The sequence below is a fragment of the Poecilia mexicana genome, unplaced genomic scaffold (genome assembly GCF_051168715.1).
Source record: "Poecilia mexicana isolate PSO_F unplaced genomic scaffold, ASM5116871v1 scaffold_22, whole genome shotgun sequence".
NCBI lineage: Eukaryota > Metazoa > Chordata > Actinopteri > Cyprinodontiformes > Poeciliidae > Poecilia > Poecilia mexicana.
The window spans coordinates 8,936,864-8,961,658 of NW_028263391.1; the positions used below are offsets into that span (position 1 = coordinate 8,936,864).

The 24,795-nt window shown below is 41.9% G+C and overlaps 1 protein-coding gene across 1 annotated transcript in view; it reads right to left on the minus strand.

The window, feature by feature from the left end:
* The window catches only part of ppp2r3a (protein phosphatase 2, regulatory subunit B'', alpha), a 66,683-nt gene that overhangs the window by 17,118 nt on the left and 24,770 nt on the right, over positions 1 to 24,795 (minus strand). Inside the window, exon 2 of the mRNA XM_014978973.2 lies at positions 8,496 to 12,075. Within this exon, the coding sequence (XP_014834459.2) occupies positions 8,496 to 11,255 (2,760 nt within the window). The 5' untranslated portion in view covers positions 11,256 to 12,075. The remainder of the gene's footprint in view (positions 1 to 8,495; positions 12,076 to 24,795) is intronic.

The following is a 24,795-nucleotide window of genomic DNA, read 5'->3' on the forward strand; positions in this document are numbered from 1 at the left end:
AGATTCTTAGGTTTCCAGACAGCAAGATTTCCCACTGCGCTACAAGAAAATGGGACATCCCACCGTGGAAAAGAAGCTTTGCAACTGAATGTGAAAAAGATGTTCTTTTAAAAGGGAGTCTTATATGGATTCTTGTATAAGTCTTGCAGGATGAGGGAAAATGGGCCAATTATCTTCGTTCATTGAATACAGACTGAAGCAGTCTTGGTAGGAAAAAGGTGGAAAGTAACCCACCTACCTAATTATTCCTAAATGTTGACTCAAACGGGCATAAAAGGTTGACATTAAGTCCAGTGTTGTTTTCTCTGTGCGTCCGTATCCAATTATACTTTAAAATCTTGCCAAGACAGCTTTGCTCTGTGTGGCTGACTCACCAGAGATGATACTTCTCAAGAACATTTCATCATTCCTCTGGCCTCTGCGGTCTTCCGTCACATCATCAACAATCACCCTGGTCCGATGAAAACCATCACGACCCTTCCCTCACATCGCCTCCATGTGTTTTAAAGACAATATGGCGCAGTTTCAGTGCCAAAATTAAGACTGTTGCGCATCCAGCGGTGGCTACGTTTTCGTCGCAGAAGGCTATATCCATTCTGAAGCTGCATACTGATCTGACTGATGATAGGCTGGCATCGGTAACTAAGCTACTAAAAACTGACACGAAGGGGCGAATATTTACGTAATCACTTATTTTATGTTAAATAATTGTAATTTAATAGGAATTAGTTTTTACTTTGACATTCAGGGGTTTATTTGTAACTTTGTAGGTAAAACAAAAAAGCCACATTTTGTACATTAAGATGGATTTTTAAAAGTATTTAAAAAGGGTAAACCATCCAACGGACTGAATACTTTTATAGGCACTCTAAGCTGAAGAGATCTTATTGAGACATAAAACCTTTTATCCAAATTCGATACTAGTACACGGGGTGCTCCCCAAACTGGGGAGGACCAAAATGTAGCAATTAGTTCTAATATTTATGTTTTGCTCGGAGGATGAAAGAAACATTAAGAAGATTTACAGACTATGAATATGTCCGACCGCAGGGATTGATCTTACTTGCTTGGATCAAGAATGAAGGAGGGAAAGCACAAGTTTTCTCAATAATAATGAGAATTTGCTCAGCTGTGTATGATTACACTACAAAAAAAAAAAAAGTGCTCCGTTATTTCTGGATCTAACTAAGATTATTTCTTGGAGTTGTAAATTAAGTAAAATAAAATGAAGTTGGTAAAAAGTAAAAAAAAAAATAGCTCCACTTTCCATGGCGCTGGAGAGTGTGTATTGTTTTGAATGCCAGCCATATGTTTTTTTTTTGTGTTTATTTTTTTATGGGATGTTATTTTTTTTTTTAGACCAAGAGCAAAATTACCTCTTCTAAGTTTAAACCTAAACATGATATGATGGGAAGCAGGTTACTACCCCATGTGTATCCATGTGATTGTGCATCGACTCGCTTTGGACCAACACTGCCAAATGCCATCACCATGGCGATAACCCTTTCCCTGGATAGAGATGTGGGAGGAATGCTCTCAGGGCTCCCATGCCAAGAGTGGGGAAACACAGTTCACTTCGCTGCTCTAATGTTCTTTATTTCCAGTCTCGCTTCCTCTTGACAAGGAGCTGCAAGCACTCCCACAGCCCAGTTACCTTGGGAACCGCCCTCCCCTCTCCTCAGAGTCTGAAAGATTGAATCAGGTTCAAGTGCCGCTTCCGTGATAGATGAAGTGAATCAGTGCTATCCACGGTCTAGTTCACATCCGAATCAGAGGAAGACAACATGGGAGTAGTTAAAAACACAGCTGCTTCTGTCTGAGTGGAAGCAGAGGCTGTTCTGGCATAATAAGATTACATCCTCAAACACCAAAACAGACCGTGATGCAGGTTTTATCCCATAGCGAAGTATTCCACGCTTGCTGGAAATATGCGAGCCTGAAAGGTGGAACCAAAACATTCACCGTGAAGCTCAGTCGTCAACTCCTTCCCACATACAAAATTAGAAGACACACCCCCAGTGGGTTTTTTTTTCCTTACAGTGTACACTATTTAATCATCCACTACTGTCTGTGGACCTGAGACGCAAAATTTATGGCGACTCTAAGTGATTTCAATCTCACAGCCTTTCAATGTTGTATTTAGATCCATCAAGTAGAGCTGAAACATGGTTATAAAAATTTGAAATACTTGGGACATAAAAAGACCATTAACTCCCCTGCCCTCTAGTTTTTATATACATATTCATTTTTAATCACATCAGGTCTTTTTGTGTCAACACAGAAAAGACATCCTGCACTGTTTTCATCCATGCGTCTGATTTAAATTCTGCAATACTCAGGTTGTCCTGCAGATGGTGCCAAAAATCTCTTTTCATTTTAAAACCAAGCGCGGGCTTGCAGTTAGGCTGAAGTCACACTAGAGGGCGGTAGAACTCTGTTATTACCACCTAGCAGTGAGAATGGAACTGACTGATGACGACGCCGAAGGTTCTGACCCCCTTTTGGCTCTATATTCTCATCGACTCACTTTTGGAAATTAGATATGGCTTGTATTTGCATCAACATAGCAACAGCATGCAGAACTGCCACTGATGACAAAATAGATGTTGATTAAGGTTGTATCTTATTCACATTAAGTTAAATTAGAGGTTGCCAAGTTAAGACATGTTTTGGAAGCATAAATCCTGGTATGGATTCTGGTGAGAGCGTCTCATCAGCGAGGGAGAACACTCCTGGCTTAGTTTGGGTGGAGCTGAGCTAGGTTCAAAGGGAGATGGATAAATACGTAGGCTGGAAGTTGATGGGTGGAGGAGTGGGTGACACCCAAGTCTTTACAGAGCCATGATGTTCTGGAACACTGGCATACTCTTTTACAAGGATACAAAGATCCCTGAGCACACACAGGCACATACACACCCACCCCAACACAGTGGTGCCGATTTAAATCTAAAAAAAAAAAGAAAGAAAAAAAATTCAGCCTGCGTCTGATCTCCCATGGTGCCGTGATTCTGCAAGGGGGAATCCCAGTCAGCCAATCGCATTGCACAACTTATATTCTGGGATGGGGGAGTCCTTCCTCCCAACTTCTGCTTATAAACATGTTGTGGTGGTTTCCACAGCAACCCCGGGGGAAGCTGAGGGTGTTACGCAGTCGTGACTCCCTCCGCTCGACTTTTCAGATGAAAAACTCTACGTGCACGAAAAAGTTAGGGTTGCGCGTAGAGTGCGCACGCACACTCATACTTGAGAGGCGCGCATCGCACTAGGAACAGTTGGGTGACATCCAAGCGTTCACTGAGAGTGGAGAATTATGGGGTAGCCTCAATGAGCGTGTGCACATAACAATAAATCAGAGAAGCATGGAGGTAACTAAACCATTTCTAAGCTGCTTGAATTGTCTTTTATTATGGTGACCACAAACTTTACTGTATTTTTTAGCTAAAATTTTAGTCTGTCCATGCTGGGGTAGACATAACCTAGAAGACTTGCAGCTGTATTTGCAAAAAAAAAACCAAAAAAATAAATAAATAAAAATAATAATTCTACAATGTATTGACTCACTTTTTAGATTTTTATTTGTAAATCATTTCAAAAACCACATTTATTCCTCCTCACAAATATGCACTACTTGTGTCACATCAAATACTATGAAAATACACACAATGGCAATGGATGCTTTTTGCAATATGTGTGTGTGTGTGCGTGATCATTTGGATGTGTGTACTGTGGTGAATGTCCCATTGTTCAGGCTGACCTTGGAGTCTATTGGAACCATTCTTACTTGCACAGCCATCCAAACCTCCCTGGCTGAAAGTATATTGAGTGTGTAGCTAAAAGTGCACGCATTCGTCCGTGTACTTGCACCTAGGTCAAAACGAGCAACTTTCCACGCTTGGCCAAAGTTCCTGCTGTGACCTTATTTCCTGTGGAAGCGGCCAAGGAATGATGTCACCCTCTGCAGACCCAAAGTCAACAACTGCACAATGCAGGGCTCACCGGCATGAATCGTTTCCCCTCCAGGTGCTGCAATTTGAGTTGCCTTACTCCATCTTTCTGTCGTCCTTTTTTAATACCCATGAATTTTTTTTTCCCTCCATTTCTTAGCCAGGAACTAAAATAAAAATATTTTATTTCTCCTCTTTGTCACAAACATTTATTCTTCTGCCCCTCTTGCCCTCTTACTACTTCTTCCACCTTATATTATTTTCTTAACTGCCTAAACCAAAACATTTCATACTTTTTCCCCCCGGACGGTTAATTGCTCTCTTGTCAAGACTAAAAAAAAAGTAGACAGTAAAATTTTAACACATGAATATACTTCTAGTTAAATCCTAATGCAGCTTTAAGCTGTATGGTTATTCTTATCCAGCCAGCGCGCCTGTGTACTGTGATTTTTTTATGCTTATGATCTTAAAAGTAGAAAGAGTGGATCAACCTTCAGGCAAAGTACTGAAAGAAGGTCTTTGCCGCTAAGCAAATGCAAAGCAAAAAGAAGTACATGGGGTTGGAAAATCTGAAAGAAATAATCATGAAAATAAGGATTTATTTTTATGTTTATGGGAGGACCAGGCAGGCTATAATGATTATGAAAAATAGTTGCAGTCTGCCTAAATAATTGCAGATAGCAATTTTGTGACACCCGTAAGAGCTCTGCTGGTTCTGATGGCGCTTGTTATAGTGAAACAATTATTTAATTTGCAATAACTGTGCTTTCAGCGAAGTGAAAAATATTTGACCATATAAAACCAAACAGCTAAGGGCAAACCTTTAATTTAAGCTTATTATTGCCGTTTCTCTTTTAACTTTACAGTTTTAGACCTAAATGCAATGCATTTTTCAGAGTAGGACATTCTAAATGTTTTCGTACTCTGTCAAGTAAATCATCTTGCTTAGTGTGCTTGTACATGTTTGCCACTTTCCGCACATTCAGGAAGAACGGTTAGCCAACCAGTGCTATTTTGGAACAGCAAGCACGTCCCAAACAGTTGGCAAAACCACTCGAACCACCAGAGGGTTAATAAAGCCATCAGACTGGCAGCTCTCGATGCCGCCAGGGGCCTAAGTGTGTCTGTAAATTATGTCACCGTTCGGAGAGCAGAAACAAAAACATGTCAGACTTCAGCCTCTTATTTTTGGAAGAGAAAGAGGCTGCTGACATGATGAACCTCGACTCGTGGCGCTGCTGCCGCCACGTCTCTATGCTCCGGATGCGGTCTTGCCTTTGAGTGAGGTCGGCTGGCATCCTTGTCGTCATGAAGATAAACGGGTATTTTCTGACTGGATGCAAAAAAATAAATAAATAAATAAATAAATAAAAACAAAGCCCTGCAGCAGGTTTGTGCCATTAAGAGATTCTCAGATGACCAAAAACAAAAGCACATCACGGAACGTAACAGTTATAACAGATGCTATTATATCGCATATCGACTATTGCAGGTGTAATAAAGTTATCTATAAAATTAATTTGTTTTATTTTAGTTTTGATAAATGCACCTATGAAAAAAGAAAGAATAAATTAGCATTAAATTAATACTCGTTCTAGTACGAGTGCAGAATATCACTCCATTTCACCATTTTGCTCTTCAGGGTAAGACAAGTATACTGTAGTAAGCTAATATTAGCTGGTTCATTAGTCAGGCTATCTGCTCTGGAAGAACCTGCAGGCATGCTGCTATCAACTCGCCAACTGTCATGTTAAGTTAATATAAGACTGATGTTTGTGCTATTTAATTTCCATGTTTTTTCCAATTAAATACATTTATAAACAATAAAATGTGTAGTTTTTTTTGGTTGATAAACAATAAAATGTGTAGTTTTTTTTGGTTGGTTTTGTTTTTTGTAGGCTTCTTTCAGCCAGCTGACAGTCAGTATGTAGCAACAGGTGGAGGAAGGACATGATGGATTGCTCTAGTTTGAGTCTCAATCTTTTTTTCCATCAACAGTGTCCAGATTGCCTAAAACATGCTAGGAGTTCAAATATCGTATTATATTAAACACAGACATTAAACAATTGTCTATTAATCTATTATTCCCATCAAATGAGATACAAAATGTTATTTATGAGACTCAAGACTCAGATGAAGAGTCTAAGTCAAGTCTGAAGTCTTTGTTTTTGAGACTTAAGTGAGTCTCTAGTCCAAATCTGAAACTCGAGGGGTTTGATGGTTGTTGAGCAATATTAGCATAATTTCCAGAGTGCCAGTGTGCTCGGTGTCTAGGAGCTATTCTCAAACTCAGATGCGACATACAGTAGCAGTGGATCGTCTTACTGATGAGACAACACACACACGCAACACAAACAGACATGTTTTCGTAGGACACCAGTCTTCGTCTACTGAGACTCGTTCATCTGTAAGTCTTTTCCTTGCATATGCACTTGCATTTCCACAAACATACCTCCTTATACAGCTGAAAAATTCATGATAAACTTGTGTTGACTTACACATCGTCCCACATACCACACGCAGGTCCATTTACACTGTGGCGACAGTAAGTCTGTTAGTGGGATGCCATAGTACAGAGGGGTGGACAGATTTAGGTCTGCCTAGCACCTAGTTCAGCCGGGGGCTGGTGGTGGGATGGGGAGGGGATGCAGGGTAACGACACCATTAACACTCAACGTGCCAACAGCCCCAGCCTCCTTCCACCAACTCCAGCCGGGCTCCAATCGCTAAGTCTCATTAGGTTTCTCTGCCCTGCACACAGCAACAACTGTTATTCAACTCTCCCAAAATACCAGAGCGACCAATCACAGGGCAGCAAGAGGAGTTGCGGTGAACAGACTTATTGCCTCACTGCAGGTAAAAGAAGGACACTAAGGAGATCAACACAACCTGCAAGCTACTAAAACGAAATCTGAGAATGCATGAAGCACTGGAGGCAGAGAAAACAAAACAGTGAAGAGGAAGCAGAATCAACTGGGAAGACTTGACAACGAAGGCCGAAAGAGATAGTGTAATGATGTGTTGGTTTTGTGTTTTGTCAGTTCTGCTCCAACAGGGCCAGCTACCATGGTAACCTCATATGTAGGTGCCCTACATATCAGCAGGGCATAAGGTTACAGAGCTCGGCACATAAACACATACAAACATCAGTGGGAGCCTTTTTAGGAGGACTAATGGGAGAGGATTAAAAAAATTAAAAGAAGAAAGAAAAGTGACAATAGAAATGATTTGAAGGAGTGTGGATGTGGAAATGTGGGCATGTCTGTCGCACATAATTCTCTAAATCCATAATGTGCTGCTAAATATCCACATCACAGACAGGTGGAGGCAACCCTTCTTTCTGAGATTATACACTGCAATGTTGGTACCCACTGTGGTGCACACACACACACACACACACCCCCACACACACACACACACACACACATGCAAATAACATGCTCCAGTTCTCTCCTTCACAGCCCTAAATTACCTTTAAATATTCCCCAGTGAGGAAAGCAAAGCACACACAAGGCCTCCACACACATATGTACACACACACACTGATGGAACAAAACACATACAGGAAAAGTCAACAGAGAGAGAGCGTCTCCTAAAACAATGAGCTGTTCTGTTCCACGATTTGGAGTTTCAGCCTTTATTATCCAAGCGCAGACACTGACACTGAATCAGCACACTCATCACACTTAATTACACTCTTCATGCAGCCCCGTCACTCAGAGAAGCTACATCCCTAACACTTTATAAGGCAGTTGTTTATCGGGGAATTTTTCTGCCATAATCCAAGAGCACACATTTTCAGTCTGAAAGCAGGATTTCCTATCTTTTGTTCTCAAAACTGTTTAGTACTTTTGCTTACATTTTTATTTTGAAAGCAGGACTTCACATCTTTTTTCTCAAAACTTGTAATAATTGTACTCAAAACATCTCCTCGCGCTCAGACTTGGTCTCTATTCGACTCTCTGCTCGCTTACGAAACACAGAGCTGCCTTTTGGCACAGTCGACTGGCAACCTCTCAGCCAATAGAATGAAAGTGTACTGGGTGCGTTTGTTTCCTTCTAGCGGGTGTGCCTGTGTGGCTACTATCTATTGTTAACAACCTGCAGCACCCATTGGACGTAGGGAGAAACATTGACGTCAGCTTTCTGCTCCATAGTTCACTAAACATCCGCCAGATCTTAGGTAGGATTTTGTTCACCCAACCAAAGACAACATACTGGAGTTCACAGGGAGTCCTTCCCTGCCCCAGATGTCCTTAAAAGCCGTCAAAGTGGTACCCAGCTAATGATCAGCATTATCAGTGTTCAACTAATTGCAAAGACCTGCAGTGATGTTGTCTTCCTGACAATGTGCACCACCATATGAGTCATAAATAAAATATCTTAAGAATGTTGGATATAATGGGCATACTTTTAAATAAATCTGCAAGATTTATTGGGCTTCCAAAGGGTTGTAATATAATTGCTTGACTATATATCTTCATAAAGCAGTGAATGTAAGTATCTTTGGTTAATTCGTCGACAGTGCATTTGTGACTGTGGGTTTCTTACCCTGATGACCTCTGGAGTCTGCTGGATGAGAAGAGTAGAACCAGTGTTTCTCAAAGCCGAGGGTTCACCATCAGCAGCGACGGCATCTTCTGTGGCTGGTAGGGCAACAGGAGATAGTTCTTCTACAGAGACTGCAGGTGCGAGTTCATCTTCAAGGGTGCAATCCTGAAGGTTTCCAGGTGTATAAGCTCCAGAAGCAGGCAGGGATTCTGAATGAACCTCGACTGTAGGAGTTTCAGTAGTTTCATCTGGCACTGACTTGGACACATTTTCTGGATTGGCATCTGGTGTAGTTTTAGGTTCAGATTCAACTGCAGCATCACACTCCGCTTCAGATGCTGCACTTATAAAAGCTAATGCAGATAAAACTTTGGGTGCATTTTCCTGAGTGTGATTTGAAGCCACAGGTTGGACTACAGCTGTGTGCGTGGAGGGAGTAGTGGGGACCACCGGTGGGGTTGTGTTGTCTGGTGTTTCGGCCCTACCAGCAGTGACCAGCGTATCCTGCAGGAGCCTCATCACCTCCTTCTCCTTTCCAACTTTTCTCTCGGCACTACCTGAACTCCCTGCCCCAGAGTCAACAAGTTCCTGGGCAAAACTTTCAATGCTCTCAAGAATTCTCAACAACAGTGCCCCATCCTCTTCATCCCCAGTGCCAGGTTCACTGTTCTCTCCCTGAGGAGGAGTGGAGCTCTGGGTCACCCTGGAGTTAACGCCATTCATGCCCAGGTGGCTGGTCGGTTTTTGAACCTGGTGCTGAGCCATTCTGGCTTGAGTAAGAGACTCATTGGAGACAATTGCTTGTGGTCCTCCTCTCTTCCTGGTCTTAGCAGGAAGTGGAGGCTCTGTGGTTCTAGGATGGCTCATACTCTGAGAGAGATTCTCCAAGTCCATCAGTAGCTTATCAATGTCATCATTTCTGTGTGAAGTAGCTTTGGGTATCGACACTGTTAAAGAGGTGGAGGAAGGCCAAGTGGGAATGTAGCTGGAGCTTCCTGGCAAATGATTTGAAGAGTTATTAGCTGTGTTAGATTGCGATAAGTGCAGTTGTTGCCCCATGATAGTTCCATTTTTGTTCTGGGTAATGTTAATCCCTCTGGTTGGCATGTGTGTCGGCTGTGAGATATGATCTGCAGTCTTTCCGATTTCTGCCTCCTCTTCCTCGATGTATAGAGCTTCAATGGGTGATGTCGGGGGAGTGTGTGTGAATGATGATGTAGGAGAGTTTCGAAGAGGTGAGGGTGAGTGTGTTGGAGAAGAACTAGAAGGCGAACATGTCACAGGTGGAGGAGACAGAGTGTGTTGGGTGCTCAAAGATGGATGTGTGGACTGTAGTCCATTGGTAAGTGAGGTACCCTTTGGCGAAACTGAACTCTGGACTGATTTGGCATGGATGGAATCTGATTTTAATAATGTGGACGAAGGTGAGACTGACGAAGGAGCAGAAGATGTTGAGTGTAAAAATTTCTTGGAGATGGGAGGTGACTGCACAACGTCTTCATAGCGGGGAGGTTGCTCATTGCCAAAGATGGGAGAAAAGGGTCCCTGTTGGATAGAGTGAATTGTGTTGATCAGTTCAGCGAGGTCACTGTGCCCGCTTCCAGGTGTGCCTTGACCGCCCTGCCCCGTGCCTCCCAGACTTCCAACCCCTTCCAACTCTAAAGGAAGTCTCTTTAGATAGGAGCTCAGTCGGGTCATCACAGCCCGATAAACACTGTCAGGATTTGTTCCTCCGTCCTCTGGCCCTCCACCTGCCTTGCGCCTGATGCATTGTTTGATGATGTCAGTGCATTTCTTTAGGTCTTCAGAACATTTAAGCAGGATGTCAAGGCAGGCACGGATGTCCTCACCACCTGCCCCCCCACTGCCAGCCTCTGCCCTTGTCTTCTCTAGCAGTCGGGCAATTAGGTTCTCCTCTCCAAGAGTAGTGCGGTACAGTGATGCCACGGTGTTTAGACTCTGGTCCAGTGATCCAAAACTTGAAAGGCTGCTTGTAGAGCCATTACCCACTTTCGTGGTGGCTGACAGAGAACCAGAGCTCCCCTTTAACTTTGCTTCTTCTGCTCCAGTTCCTTTCCCTAGCATAAATGGCGGCACATTCTCATCATTAGAAGTAATTATGCCATTTGTCATGCTATTAGTTGTTGTGTTTGTTGTAAGACTGGAGCTGAAGTGGCCGTAGATGATCTCCAGGTCAGTTGAGCGACGACTAAAAGAGTCTGGGCGTACTTTACGACCTTTGCGGAGAGTAACATGACTAGAGGAGGACAGGCGGAGCTTGTCAAAGGAAAATTCTTTGAGCTTGCCGCTGGCCAGGTTAATGGCCTCTTCAGTAATGTCCTTCAAGCTGCCAGAGCAGCTCAGGTTGCCAGTAGATCCTGTGCCACTCGAGGTCTTTTTACCCCGCCATGTGGGGCTGTCTTCCCCTAAAGACAAATTGCCACTGCTGCCCGCCCTCTCCAGACCACCGTTATGAATAGTATCCATGGAAACACAAAGTTTATTATGGTTGGGAAGGTGCGGAGAAATCATGTTACGAGGTTGCATGGGCGAGCTGTTGAAGTCATTGAATGTGGCATCGGGGGCAACAAGAAACTCAGAGCACGTGCCACGGTGTGCAACGGTGCAGTCTAAACCTTGGGACAGCGCCCCGCATGGCCCTGCGCAGTAGTGCACAGCTTGGGAGTGAGCACGTCGGTCCACCACCACGCTGTTGTAGCAGCTCACACTGCTTACAACGACACGATAGGCTGCTGCCATGGTGGCCAATTTTTTTTTTTTCAAGACATAAGATAGTCAAAGGTCATAAAATTTACAACAAACAAGAGATGTATAACAAAGTTTCATAAAATATCTTCTTGCTAAAATTTTCACTTTTAAAAAGCAACACAGTACATGTTCAATGGCTGAATCATCGTGTCGAAATACTGCGTCTCTGATACGATTCGTGTCATTGTCAACAGACATATAACATGAACACAAAATATGAATAATTAATACCATAAAAGGAAGACATATCAAAATTTTCAGAGTTAAAATATGTTCATGATTTCAAAGCTGCAGGTTTCAAAGGCTTTGATTGCTTTTTTTTTTCTTTTTTTTTTTTTGGAAGGGCAAAGACTTCCTTGTCCGAGATCCCTGGGTCTCTTAATAACAGCTGTAAGGTCCCGCCTCTCTCACAACAGGCGCATTCTCCTTTCGCTCTCCAGCAGCAGCTCATTAGCCACTAATGACAACCATGGAGGAGGGTGACAAGAGAACATCCAGCAGGGTTATCACAAATACCTCCACAGAACAGCCCCAGGGGTTTCATTCAAGGCCAGGAAGGCTTTACGCTGCTCTGGCCCGTACCCATGTAGAGGGAAATGGCATGTAGAGAGAGATCTCATTTTCCTTGCAAGGCCGAAGAACACTTTCTGACTCCAACACAGCTGCAAAATAGCAGGGGACTGGCCAGAGACTCCGTCTTTTCTCTATGACGGGGCGTCTTCAGATCCCTCACTCTTGAACGCTCTTTCAAGTCCTCATGCTGTCAGCCATGTGTTCGAACGAGTGTGCACGTCTGACTGCAGGGCACCACCTGTGAGACAGCAAAGGATAGCAGGGAGAGAAGATGAGAAAGAAGGAAAGTGAAAGCAGGGGGAAAAAAATATGTCATTCAGAGAGATACCAAAAGGTTCATAGTATGGTTTAACACAAACCATCATCAAATATGATACATTACTCACAATATATATTTTTATGTCTGATTTGATAGTGTAATGACCCAGTGCAGGAAAAACCACTAGTTGGTGGTGCAAGATTCAGGACAGATGAAGCATCACAATAGAACAGTTTTAAATCTGTGCATAAGTTGTCAGAGTCACAGATACAAGGCAGGATTGCTGGTCAGTGAATTTGCATTTTGAGCAAGTCAGATGAATTTACTTTATTTTATTTATAGCGCTTTGTTTGCATGCCAGAAGCCTCATCTTTGTGCACAACATTTTTATACACAGCAAACCCGTCACTGCTGTGTGCATCACAAAGACTATTAAAAACATTGAAATGTTTACCTAGTTATTTACTGCACATTGTATCATTTTCAGATAATTCACCATCATTATTGCACATCATAAGTTTTTCTAATGTGTTTTTTTAAAGGTTCTTTGGCAAACCTCTGAGGCCTTCTTGGAACAGATGTATATGGTAGGGTATCAGAGTCAAGGTGACTGATTTTAATTTGTAGAAATTTTCTTTTTTCTTTTGACAATTATACCCTACTTTGCATTTGTCTATTGTACAAAATGCAAACAAGCAATATATACAAAGGCTTTATGGTTATAACATCACAAAATATGAAAAAGTTAATCATGTACAATTATATATATATATATATATATATATATATATATATATATATATATATATATATATATATATATATATACACACACACACACACACACACACACACATTTTATTTGATTTTTTTCCAACAGCTGTTCTCCACTAAATGTAACACGGCAAGACATATTTCCAAATTTAGGCATTTCCATTGTGGAAAAACTGACATGACTGCACCAGTCAAAAGAAGTGAAACATTACGTAAATACCTGCATCATGACAAAAAAAACAGAAACCGACTGAGCTTGACACGAAGCACTCTGCGCCATAAATCTGCAAGCTCCGTGACTTCCTTCAGACCTCATAGCACAACTAAATGATCATATGGTAATTAAAAATCAGAGAGTCGAAGTAAAGTAAAGAATTTGTCGCTCAGTTTCCAATAGTCAGGTTTCTCTCCTGAGGTAACTAGTCCAACTTGGGGTAAAGCAGTCATGCTTTGTCTTTGTCTGACAACAGGATTAAAACTTCACGCCAATAAAGGTGAACCACTACAGGCCAGACATGCTGGGAGACCTCCCATGATGCACTGAGACTATAAGTCCACTCTGCTGCTTTGGTGATTTATCCTCTCTGTCTTCTGTCTGCTTTTGCTTCTGTGCAGGTTTCACTCTCCTTTAAGCAAAACTTTCCCCCCACATTATTCTGCGTTTCTTTGCTTCTGCTGAGTTTTCCGCACCTTCCCGTCTATCCAGGAGCAGGACAAATATCTCACAGGAGTCCTGCATTATTTACACATTAGCAATAACACCTGGATTTACAAGTTTGTTGGCAAAGATTTGGGAAGAAGGACTTTGAGAATTACTATATATAAAATAGTTATAGTCAAGGTTATTAGAAGCTAGAGAAAAATAGCAACTGGGTTTGTGTAGAAGACAAGATCTCTCATCTCCCTTTCATGCCTTTTCCTCTGTCCACACACACGCACGCACGCACGCACGCACACACAAGTGCAACAGCTTGACGCTGTTGAATCAGACTCTTCAGCAGGAAACTGCACTTCCTGGCAAGCTGCACCTAAAATGTGGACGATCAGAAATAGACTGTTGTAGGGCGGTAATCACACAGACGGCTCCATGCAAACAGCTCCTCTCACACTCCTTCCGCCTCGCTGTGCACACTCTAAATAACCGTGTGTGTATGTCTTGGTAAATGACAGCTTCCCAAACTGATTCTGAGCATGTAAACAAACCACACTGGTGTTTATAACCCACAAAGACCTCTATGGGTACATGCCTTGTCTGTGCTTACGCCCACCTATGGGTGTCGATGAATGCCTCACTGACGCGTATTGCTTTAAAAAAGCTCAAATCAGCACACATTCAGTGCGTCTTTAGTAGATTTAGCACACTGGCACGTTACCTGAGAATAAATGGTGGCATCAGCTTTCAGCTGAATGTCAACATCATAGAGCTTAGTATCTGGATAAAAAAAAATAAACATTGCTTCTTGCTAAATCCACATTGGACAAGCCTTCTCATAACCATGGTAACAAACCTGCTTCAGGTTCAGAAACAGTAGGTGCCTAGTTTTAATGCTAAATATGTGAATCATGTTAGAGAAGTCTGTTTTCTAAGTGAAACTGAATTATATTTACTGTCCACTTTATTAGTGACACTTAAAGAACTGGGGCAGTTTTGAGGGGGAAAACGGGATCCAGCCCAGTACCACAATGTACAGTGGTGTACCTAGAGTGGCTTGTGAGTGTTCACAGTGTTTAGCCATTGGCCAGTAGCAGGTATCAAGGTGCACCAAGATTTTAAAAAGTTCTTGTTTTAGAAATTGGTTAAAATTTCTTTCAAGCTGTTCCTGCAGGTTAAAACCTTTTCAATGGAACGCCAGAAAAAAATTTCCTTAAGTTACATGGAGCACAAAGTAACACAGAGTTTCCCCACTTTTGTCCTCTGCTGTGCACTGCTGATCAGCTGGATGAAAATAATGTGGCTTGTAATAGGGTAGAAGATGAAGAAACACCACTGTTAATTCCTATTAAAACAACGTCGGAAAGATAGAAGCTTGCTGGCCGACTATTTTCAATTAAAGCAACGACATAGTTCATTCGTTTGATCTTTTAAAATTTTCTGTTAACATTGTTGCTGCAGTACAACTGTGAACCTTTTGCTAAATCGATCCATTCCTAATGCTGTTTAGAAATTAATTCTTGTTATTGCGTCTCACTTCCTCGTTTCCCTTTCCTTCATCGGCCTTAAAGTCGTTCTGCATGTGTGGAGGAAGGAAGTATTAAATCACCAAAAGCCATTTCAGTCACACCCTCTAATAGTGCCACACACAAGTGTCTCTTTGTGTGTGAACAAGAGCAAACATGAACAAAAAGAAGCGGTATATCTGACATCCTTCACTAAATTGTGAATGCTATTTGCGGCGCACGTGCGTTATACTGTCTACAAAGCAAAGAGTGGAAGTGGAAAGGCCGTCGAGAAGAAATCGGTCTATGTGAACACGACCATAACAGAAACCACAAACATGCCCTCAGGGAGCTGGAGCAGGCCTGTGCAAGAACACTCTTTACACGCAGGTACACACGAACACACACTCTTGTCTGCAAAGCCACATGTATACTAAGAACTAGAACTAGGTAAAAGAGGGGGAAAAAATGCAATGCAAGTACTAAAGGAGTTGAAAGTCTTCATATGGGTTAAAAAATATGCCACTGGTTAAATGTCTCCAAGTCAGCTGCATCCTGACGACATGTTTTGTAACCATCAACAATGGCTTGCCATTATTTTTGGCAGGATATTTGCAAAAATTGGCAGATGTAGTTGAAATTAGTTTTCTCAAAAAATAAATAAATAATAGCCTATTTTATCAGTTCAAAAATCTGTTGTGATGTATATTTGGGGTTATTGACCTGAAGATTATATTTTTTGCCATTTTGCTCATTTTGTGCAATGCACCGATGAGAGCAAATACACCCAACAGCATGGTTTAAAGTTCATAAACAAAAAGCTGAAAGTGTTACCCACGACTCCTCTACACACACACTACACGTCAACTTTGCAAAATAGCTCGACCTTTGCTTTGTCTGGACATTAGACGTGAAACCTGCTCAGACTGGCCAGCTTTAAATGTCATATGAGCGTCAGGGTCTTGATTTTGGAGTCGATTGTGATCTAAAATTGAGTTTCTCTTGAAATCGTCGTTTGCAGTATCTGCTTGTGCAGCATTGCTGTCGCAGAGGAGTCGGACTGCCTGGATGGTTTACAGAGAATGGCCCAAAAAAGGAGAAAATATTCAGAGAGGACCAGTTGTGCGGACACAAATGCCTCGTTGTTTGTCAGAGGAGAACGGGGACGGTGGTTCGAGATGACAGAGAGGCTGCATTCGCTCTAATAACCACAGAATCTCTGAACAGATTGAACCTTGAGGCAGGTGAACTACAGCAGGCCACGTTAGGAGCCACGGTTGTCAGCTAGCAACGGGAAACCGAGGCAATAATTCACACTGGATCGCAAAATATTGGACAGGTAAAACGGGAATATCTTCGACTGCAAAGGTCTTTAGCAAAGATGCACATTTCAGTAATAAAAATTCCAACCTCATTTTCCATCTCCATTGCTTTCTCACACCCTTTGATCTTCACAAATGCCGTTCTGACCCAGTTCTCTGCTTCTTTCTGTAATCTCACCATGAATCATTTACTCAGACTACTACAAATCTTGAATACAGAGGCAAGCGCACTTCTTATCTTGATCCTTGCATCAGCTTTCCATCAATCAAAACGCCCAGCTGCCATTTCCTGGCACCAAGGAAAAAAAAAACAAAGGGGTGCTAGACAGAGATGCATCCTGGCAGGAGTGATGTATCCTTGTCAAGAATAGGTCAGGTTTCACTTCTCCTTATTCTCAGTCAGCTGTAGAAAGTCAAGTTGAGCTGGACGGGAGGGAGACGGACTGGGTAAGAACGAGGCCATCGATGCTCTTTATTATGCTTCACAACAACAGAAAATAAGCAAACTGCAAGTTTTAAATGTCAAGGCCATTTGTTGTTTTTTTTAAGTAGGGGAGTTTAAAAAAAAAAAAAAAAACTCCCCCACTTATTAAAACGCCATTGCCAGGTTCCACTAAAGATGAGTTACAGTGCAAACCAGATGTCTGTGGACGAGCCAAAACACAAGTCTTAATGGAGGCACAGCCGACACAAGGACCCAAAATCTGACCCCTGTGTCCCATCACGCCTTTCCTTTTCTCTCCTAGGGCTAGTTTAGGTTTTCACGGGACTCGAGGAGACCCAAACGGGTCAGATCTGTGGAATCCTGCTGAGCGCGTAGGCAATTCTGTGCAGGATTGAGGCTGGAGACGTGTGAATCTGGCAGCCACTTGAGGGAGTTTTCTTGTTATGTCTGCCAGAAATATTGTCTGGAAGAAACCCAGGCCGACAGCACAAATCACTGCACTCTGGAGATACAGAGACATTAAGCACAAATATATATACACACAAACACACACGCACACACACACAGCTGTAGCTACATCTGCAGCCCTGATGGAGTCTGTTATAAAATGAAACGGCATGAAATTACAGGCTTTACAAGTCACATTATGCAGGTAGATCTGGGAACGGACAGTTTTCTTTCTGTTGTAAACATAAGCTGTTTCTTGTCTTGTCATGGAAGAATTGGATTAATCCGTTTAGCAGTATTGTGCATGACCTAACTGTGGATGCTTTACTGTAAACATGGGTCAGCGTCAGATTATCAAGATATATTATAGACTTGAGTAAAAGATGCATCTCTATTTTCACACAAACTACTTAGATAAAAAATGTACTGCATGATCAGAGGCATTCTTTAACAGAAAAGAAACAATTATTTTTTACAGCTGCTGAAATAATACGTGGTTCAGACACATTGTCATGCCATAAATTCAGAGTTTTTTAGACTGAAATTTCTTGGAGTTCTCAGTCCATTGTTTTTTTTTGTTTGGTTTTGTTTTTTTGCAAACTAAAAAATAAGTACAAAGGTTCACAGCATTCACAGCAAATATTTAACTGGAAATGTTTGCATATGGTTAGTCTTAGCAAACATTTCACTCATTTTGATACCCAGACTTTTCTTTTTTTTTTTTTTTTTTTACTTTTTATGCTAATTGGGATATCCAAGCTACAATACAGGGAAAAAAACATTGAAAAAACATGACATTTTAAAGAGATTTCCACAAAAAATGAAAGAAAAATGTCCAATTGTACGAAAAAAATGTACCACTGGTACTCTGTTTAGTTTAAAAAGCATACCAAATATTGTAATAATCTGAATTCACACCAAAATACACAACTTGACTGTGGTCTATTTGCATGAGAACATTCAAAATGTAAAAATTAAATAACTGAACCCCTAAAAACAGCATCCAGAGACCCAGGCAGATGATCTTCTTGCAGAAAACGTATACAGGCATCAAGGGGACCAATCCTCCTCTTCCTCCTCCGCAGTCTGACCCCTCCAGTGCTGCACCAGCTGTTCACCCAACACTTTCCATATCTCTGGGGAAAAACAACCATGTGGACACCTCAGCACCTCATTAGTGACAAAACTCCCCCTTAAAACTACAGGACACATGGTCACACACACACACACTCATGAGCATAAACACAATATAGCCCCTTAGGGAACCTGTTAGGTCAGAGCAGAGGATGTTTTTGTGTTTCTGTGCAGACGAGGGAAAAATTGTGACTCACGTCTTTCCTTATGCTTCCTGGTTAAAACTGCCTGACCTTATAAGGCTGGCAGGCGCAGTTTTGTTCACACGCGTAGATAAAAGCATCCCTACTGATTCCCATGCAGAAGGGCAGAAAAACACGCCATGGATATGCAACACCGTGGTCCGTGTGAGAGTTTGATGATTAAAGCGGGCCCAAGGGCCTTGAAATCAGCTTCAGAACAATCACTTACACACGTTGCATGCATCCACACAATGTCACACTCACACACACACGCACACATACCTGTGTGAAAAACCAACACCTACACACACACGTCAGCATCCTGGTTCACCGGGAGCTCGTTATGAGTCGGTCCCCGTATCGTCGCTATTTCCAAAAAACACATTTGGGTTGACGTCACGCCTTCGGCTGTGCTCTGCTAATGTACATGGAGTCAGCCGCCAGTCGGCCAGACGTTAGATACACACAAACCCTCCTGTTGGCAAACCGGAGAAAAGAACTCGCAAGAAAATAATGAAAAATCCAACGTAATGCATGAAGACAGCTGACCTGGATTCAGACCGGTCAACACTTTATTTCTGCTACCTCCTACCACTCCAGACCCAAAGGCAACCAACGTACAAGCCAGCTGTATCCAACGGGGAATCGGCTGAAAGAAAATCAACGCAACAATTTTAGAAGTTGGATCGAGTCTAACGATCGGGGCTCAATAACTCAACTAATTTATTCCTGTTCATTTTGTGCTTCCTGGTAGACAGCTGCACTGACCTCATGCAACTTGGATTCTGTGCCTCTCCTCTCTTCCTTGATTTCCAAATGTAATGAGGACTTTGGATCGCTAAGCAACGCTCTTTTCTCTTTGGACCAGTTGACAGGCTTCCTGTGCGTCAGGCGTCGCTTCACATAAGGGACGCAACTAACTCTTTCAATCTGCAATCCCCTAAACTTTGGATGTCCCTTTGCTTGTGAATCTTTTTTGTCTCCCACTGTAGCCAACGGATTCAGCACTTTGGGAACAGCTGCCTTCTTCTGCGCTGGCTTTTTACGGCTTTGCCTCCTCGTGGGGTTTGTCAGCGACTCCTGGAAAACTGTCAACTCACACATATTTATTTATTTGCCAGGAAGTCCCTTGAGATGCGGTCTCTTTTACAGTGGAGACCTGGCCAAGAGGCACACCAGTGGACAGAGTGAATTAAATAAAGGGTAGATACAACATGAAACATCTTAAAACTCACTTAAGCACAAAACCAAATCAAAATAAAATTACAATTCCTTTAGATTGCGTCTAGATTAACAGAAATGAACTCTTAAAATGTAAAGGATAAATTTCACTTTTTGAATTAAATTCCTGAAAAACATAAGCCTGTTATATTAAGACAGCTCCATCGGCCTTTTATGAGGTTTTTTTTCTGCCCTGCAGCTTTTCATGTATTATTTGAGCTCTGAAGGAGTTTCTAGGGCTCCAATGCAAATGTTAAATCAGACATCTCCATGCCAACAGTCACACTTGTACGCCGTAATGTGGCTGCACTGATGGCAAGGTGACTCTTTTTTTTTTTTTTTTTTTTTTTTTACTCAAAGCTGTACTCAATACAATGATCCCTCACTGCTAAAAGCAAAAGCGAAAGATGGTTAGGAGCTTATTTCTGGCTCTGCCTTTTTAATGGGGTACAAGTGGAGGGTTTTTAAAGCAGCAGCAATCTGATCTTAATGGATTAAAATGGATTAGCGATAACAGGCACCAAACTGCATGTGGAAATCCCCAATCAGCTTTTTTTACTCCCCAGGCAAAAGTAATTTAGGACAAAAATTTATTTACAAATTTAGCAGAACCCCATACCTGGGGACCGTCATGTTGTTTTCCTTTATCCACAACACTGCAGCCGAAAGTGGAAATAGCTGGCTCTCTGTGCAGTAAATATTTAATACAAGCAGAACTTTGCAGGCGTATCCAACATGTTGGATGAGAGGAGGGTGAACACAAACAGAAATCAACCGGTACGGGATAAAACCAAGCCAGGCGACGGATTTTTCCCACGCTCCGCTTTTGGTTAGCAAAAGCCAGAAAGTCAAGATCTCACATTCCTCACATGCCTTTTTTCTTTTTTCTTTTACACCCAGAGATATTCAGCAGCAGCATCTTAGCTACATAACATAAACATCCAGTAAGTTATTCTTAAAAGTGAAGGAATCTGTTGGATCAGTACAACTTTCTGTCTACGTCAATATCACACACTAACTTAGGACTTTAAAATGTAAACATTTTTGGTAACTTACTGTGTTAGATCAACAGAAATTACTGCAAGGAGACGAATGGAAAAATAAAAATAGCTTAAAAAAATTACAAATAAAAATTACACAGTTACACTTGCAATGCTTTTGGGGTGTGTCTCTACAAGCTTTGCACTAATAGAGATTGACATCTCTGCCCATTCTTCAAAGCAAGACAGCTGCATGGAAACTTCAGCCTAGACACTCTGAGTCAGCTGCAGTTGTTATATGAGGCCACTAGATGGCACTGTGATTTTAGATGGATGTCAAAGTGCACGTGCCCTATCATGTCCTTAGCTTCCATTTCACTGCAAACAGTAACCCGTACAAACAAGCGGTCATGCAACATATATTCTTTATCAGGAACTGTGTCAAGTTGAACAGGTTAAGTATCCCAAGCCCGACATAGCCCAGCGTTATCTGCAATTGATTTTGTTATCTGCAAGGTCATGCGTAGAATAAACCCTACAGCTGTACTTTTAAACGGTGCTGCCATCTTGTCGAGTTCCTCCTGAAAAAGACATCATAGATCTCAATGAGGTTTTTGTCTGATTAAATAAAGGCTATTTTTATGTGCGCTTTCACACCTACAGAGTACTAAAAACAGGAAAGTTTCACTGTGAGACCTGGTTTCAAAAAGTGTCCGTGTACGAGACTTCGATCACTGGAGACATGTAAACTAGCGGCTGGATTGCAGCTTAACCGAAGAAGCGGCTTCGTGATAACTGGGTCTTGGATGAAGAGAATCTACGAAACTCAATTTTTACTGACCGCCAGTTTATCAGTTTGGTTTAGGACTGGACTACGACTAAGCCAAGACCTCAACATGGTTTGATCCAAACCTTTCCACTGTAGATCTAGTTCATCCACTTTCCCATCAACTCCAACCAGCTTTGCTGTCCGTTGCTAAAGTCTTGCTTCCCTAACTTTGGTTTAAGATGCTCCAAAACTTTCTCTCTGACCTGTCTGTTGCTCAAGATGCTTTTTGTTCTCTAACTTAAACCCCTAAGGTCTTCACAGAACACCTGCATTTATACTTAGTCACATCTGCCCTTAATTTTATTTAGCAGTATCAGATCAAAGAAGGTTTAAAACAAATATATCTTATAAACTGATTTATGAAGTAAGTGTAGCCAATGGTAAATTTGCTGCCTCTTGCTGGGTCAAACTAATGTGATTGCTCTGGGTTCATCCATCAGGCTCTTCCTAGCCGATACTGATTTCGTGTTTCCTCTGAGGCCTGACCTGATGCCCTCACAGCACAGCAAAAGATAAAGAAAACATCCTGCATGTTATCTGATAGAGGTATTAGTTTAAAATGCAATAGAAAATGATGCACTTGTATTTCATTGAAACAAGTGCATCAAAGCACAAGCTGTTGGTTGCGGTCGTAGCACTTACCGAACAGGAAAACAAAAATACTTTACTCTGTTGGACCGCCAATCAGACGCTAATCAATCCAGGCATCGCTATACAGTGCCTACACTTCCAGCGCTTGCGTCCAAATTGGCTTTAATAATATTTGCACATTGCATGCCAACTTTCATGCAGAATGAGTCTGAGTCATGCCGAGTGCACGTCTTGCACAGCCTCGTCCCACATGTCCAATTTAATAAACAAACACAAAACTGAAAACTCCTACTGGGCCAGTGAAGGACGCCCAGTTCACAGGCGGTTGAGAGAGAGAAGGCGTTTGTTTTAAGTGAAAGCTTTGACCGGTGCAGTACAATTAGGAGCAAAATCATTATCGAGGAACCCTCCAAAGGTGCTAACATTACACAATTGAAGTAATAAAAATAGCTTTCCTGGAAAGGTCTCCAAAAGTAGCACCTTTAAGTGCTGGCTATATACAATGTATAGAATGTAATAGATGCCCAAACATGATATCTAGGAGAGAGATTTATGGGTTTTGTGGAGCAAAAAAGGAGGATGGGTTTTATGAAAACAAGAGCAAATGTCAAATTTTCCTAGAATCACATAGAGGAGCAAAAGTTAGAAGAGGATTCTGTTTTGTCAAAGAGTTGTGTGTGTGTGGATGTACGTTTCCGTGTCGGGGTGGTGAGTGTGTATGGGTGAGTGCGCACACTGCTGTTCCTGTCCATCAGAAGGTCATATGAGGAGCAGATTAGGGTTTCTAACCGCAAACCCCTGTCGCCATGGGCCTTCGTCACCTAGCCTGCTAGAAGAGTCATCCCGATCCGAACCGCTGGTGACTCACCCTCCCTTATCGTGGCACCGCGTCCCAAAAACACACACGCAGAAAAAGAAAAAAAGAAAGAAAAAGAAAAATCAGGACTTTGTGATGCAGCCTGAGCTCGTCATCTCCCTTCACAACCCCGACTTCTTGACCAATTTTGGCCAGAGCGGATCGCTGACCACCGCATGACGGCAGCTAATGGTTGTTTACTCTACTGGATGTTCTGATCACTGCTTGTTACAGTTTCCTCAAGTCACGGAGAAACTATCAGGTGCTTTATAATGAAGAACTAAAGCCTAATTCTTAGCTAAAATAGTGTTTGAACAGAATCCTGTTTTTATGAAAATGACCATTTGTTCTCTTAACACTTTTTCCTTTAAACCCCAAAATATTATGTTTTATTTTTCCTAAATCACTTTTGTTAGTACCCTATAAAGTACCCAAATAATACTTGTTTCTTTAGATATTTTTGCCATAACACATATGATGTTGTGACCAGTTACAGTGCTCTGACAAATCCATCCGTACTCCTTTGCCTCTTTCAAAAAAATAGCATACCGATCGCACAGTGCTGCTCAGTGGAAGCAAGGCGTTGGGAGCATCCTCTTCCAGGCTTGTGGAAGAACTTGCTCTGGCCAGATAAGGACAAATTTGTAAGAATTCAGCCTATATATAAAAACCGATGCGCAATGGGAATGTAACGTAACCCCGAACACACTATCCCTTCCTGCGAAACATAACGGTGGCAGTCTAATGCTGTGGGGAGCTTTTCACCAACAGAGACAGGAATTATGGCAAGAGCTAATAAGATGAGCGGAAATAAATACAAGGGAAATCCTAAAAAAAGAAAAAGAAATAGAGAGGTTGCAAAAGATTTAAGACTTGTACAGAGATTCGCAACAAACCTAAACATACTGCCAGAGATATAATGGTTCAGATATTAGCTTCTTTATGTGTTAAAATGGTCCAGTCAAAGTCTGATCCTCTGATTCAAATGAATGGGAAATAAATGATTCAGTGTATTTTTGAGAAAAGAAAAGACTACATGCATCATTTTTCTTCTGTACAAAAAAATTGGACCTGCATTTCTCATCTGCCTTACTTGGTGTTGGTCCGTCACAAAAAGTCCCAATGAGGGTTGAATGCTTTTAAGAAACGATACTGACATGCTGAAAACTTAAAATAAAAACACCATGTGTTTGCACATAAACCAGCAGAGGTAATAAGTTACAGAAAGTTCATCATTTCCCAATTTTACCAGGACAATGTCAACCATGTTTTCAGTCTCTGGCTGCAGCTCTTGTTCAGCTCACACAGCTTTTTCAACTATGGCTGGACATTATTTTTTTTTAGACGTCCAAACAGTCACTAGACTCCACTGATTATACGTGCGTCTGACAAAATATCTGTTATAAGAAAATTAGATTCTGTCTCCTAGAAGTGGATGAATTGCCTCTATATTCCCTCCTCCATATATATCCTTACACGACCTCTCACTGTGTAGGATGTCAGATGTTTCATCAACACCAGAGCTAAAACCTTGAACAGATTTCCATTTTGAAAAGATATTTAGCCTTCCTATTACTCCGTGTGACTTAATGACCGAAAACGGAAGCCCAACAAAACTCCTAAAACGACTTCTTTGTAGAGCAACAGCAGTCCGACTAAGCAGTGCAGACATGACACTTTGTGCTGCGAGCTGTCACTTTAAGCCCTGTTAGGGGGTATTTACAGCCCGAAGTACAAACAAGACCATAAAACTGGACCCGC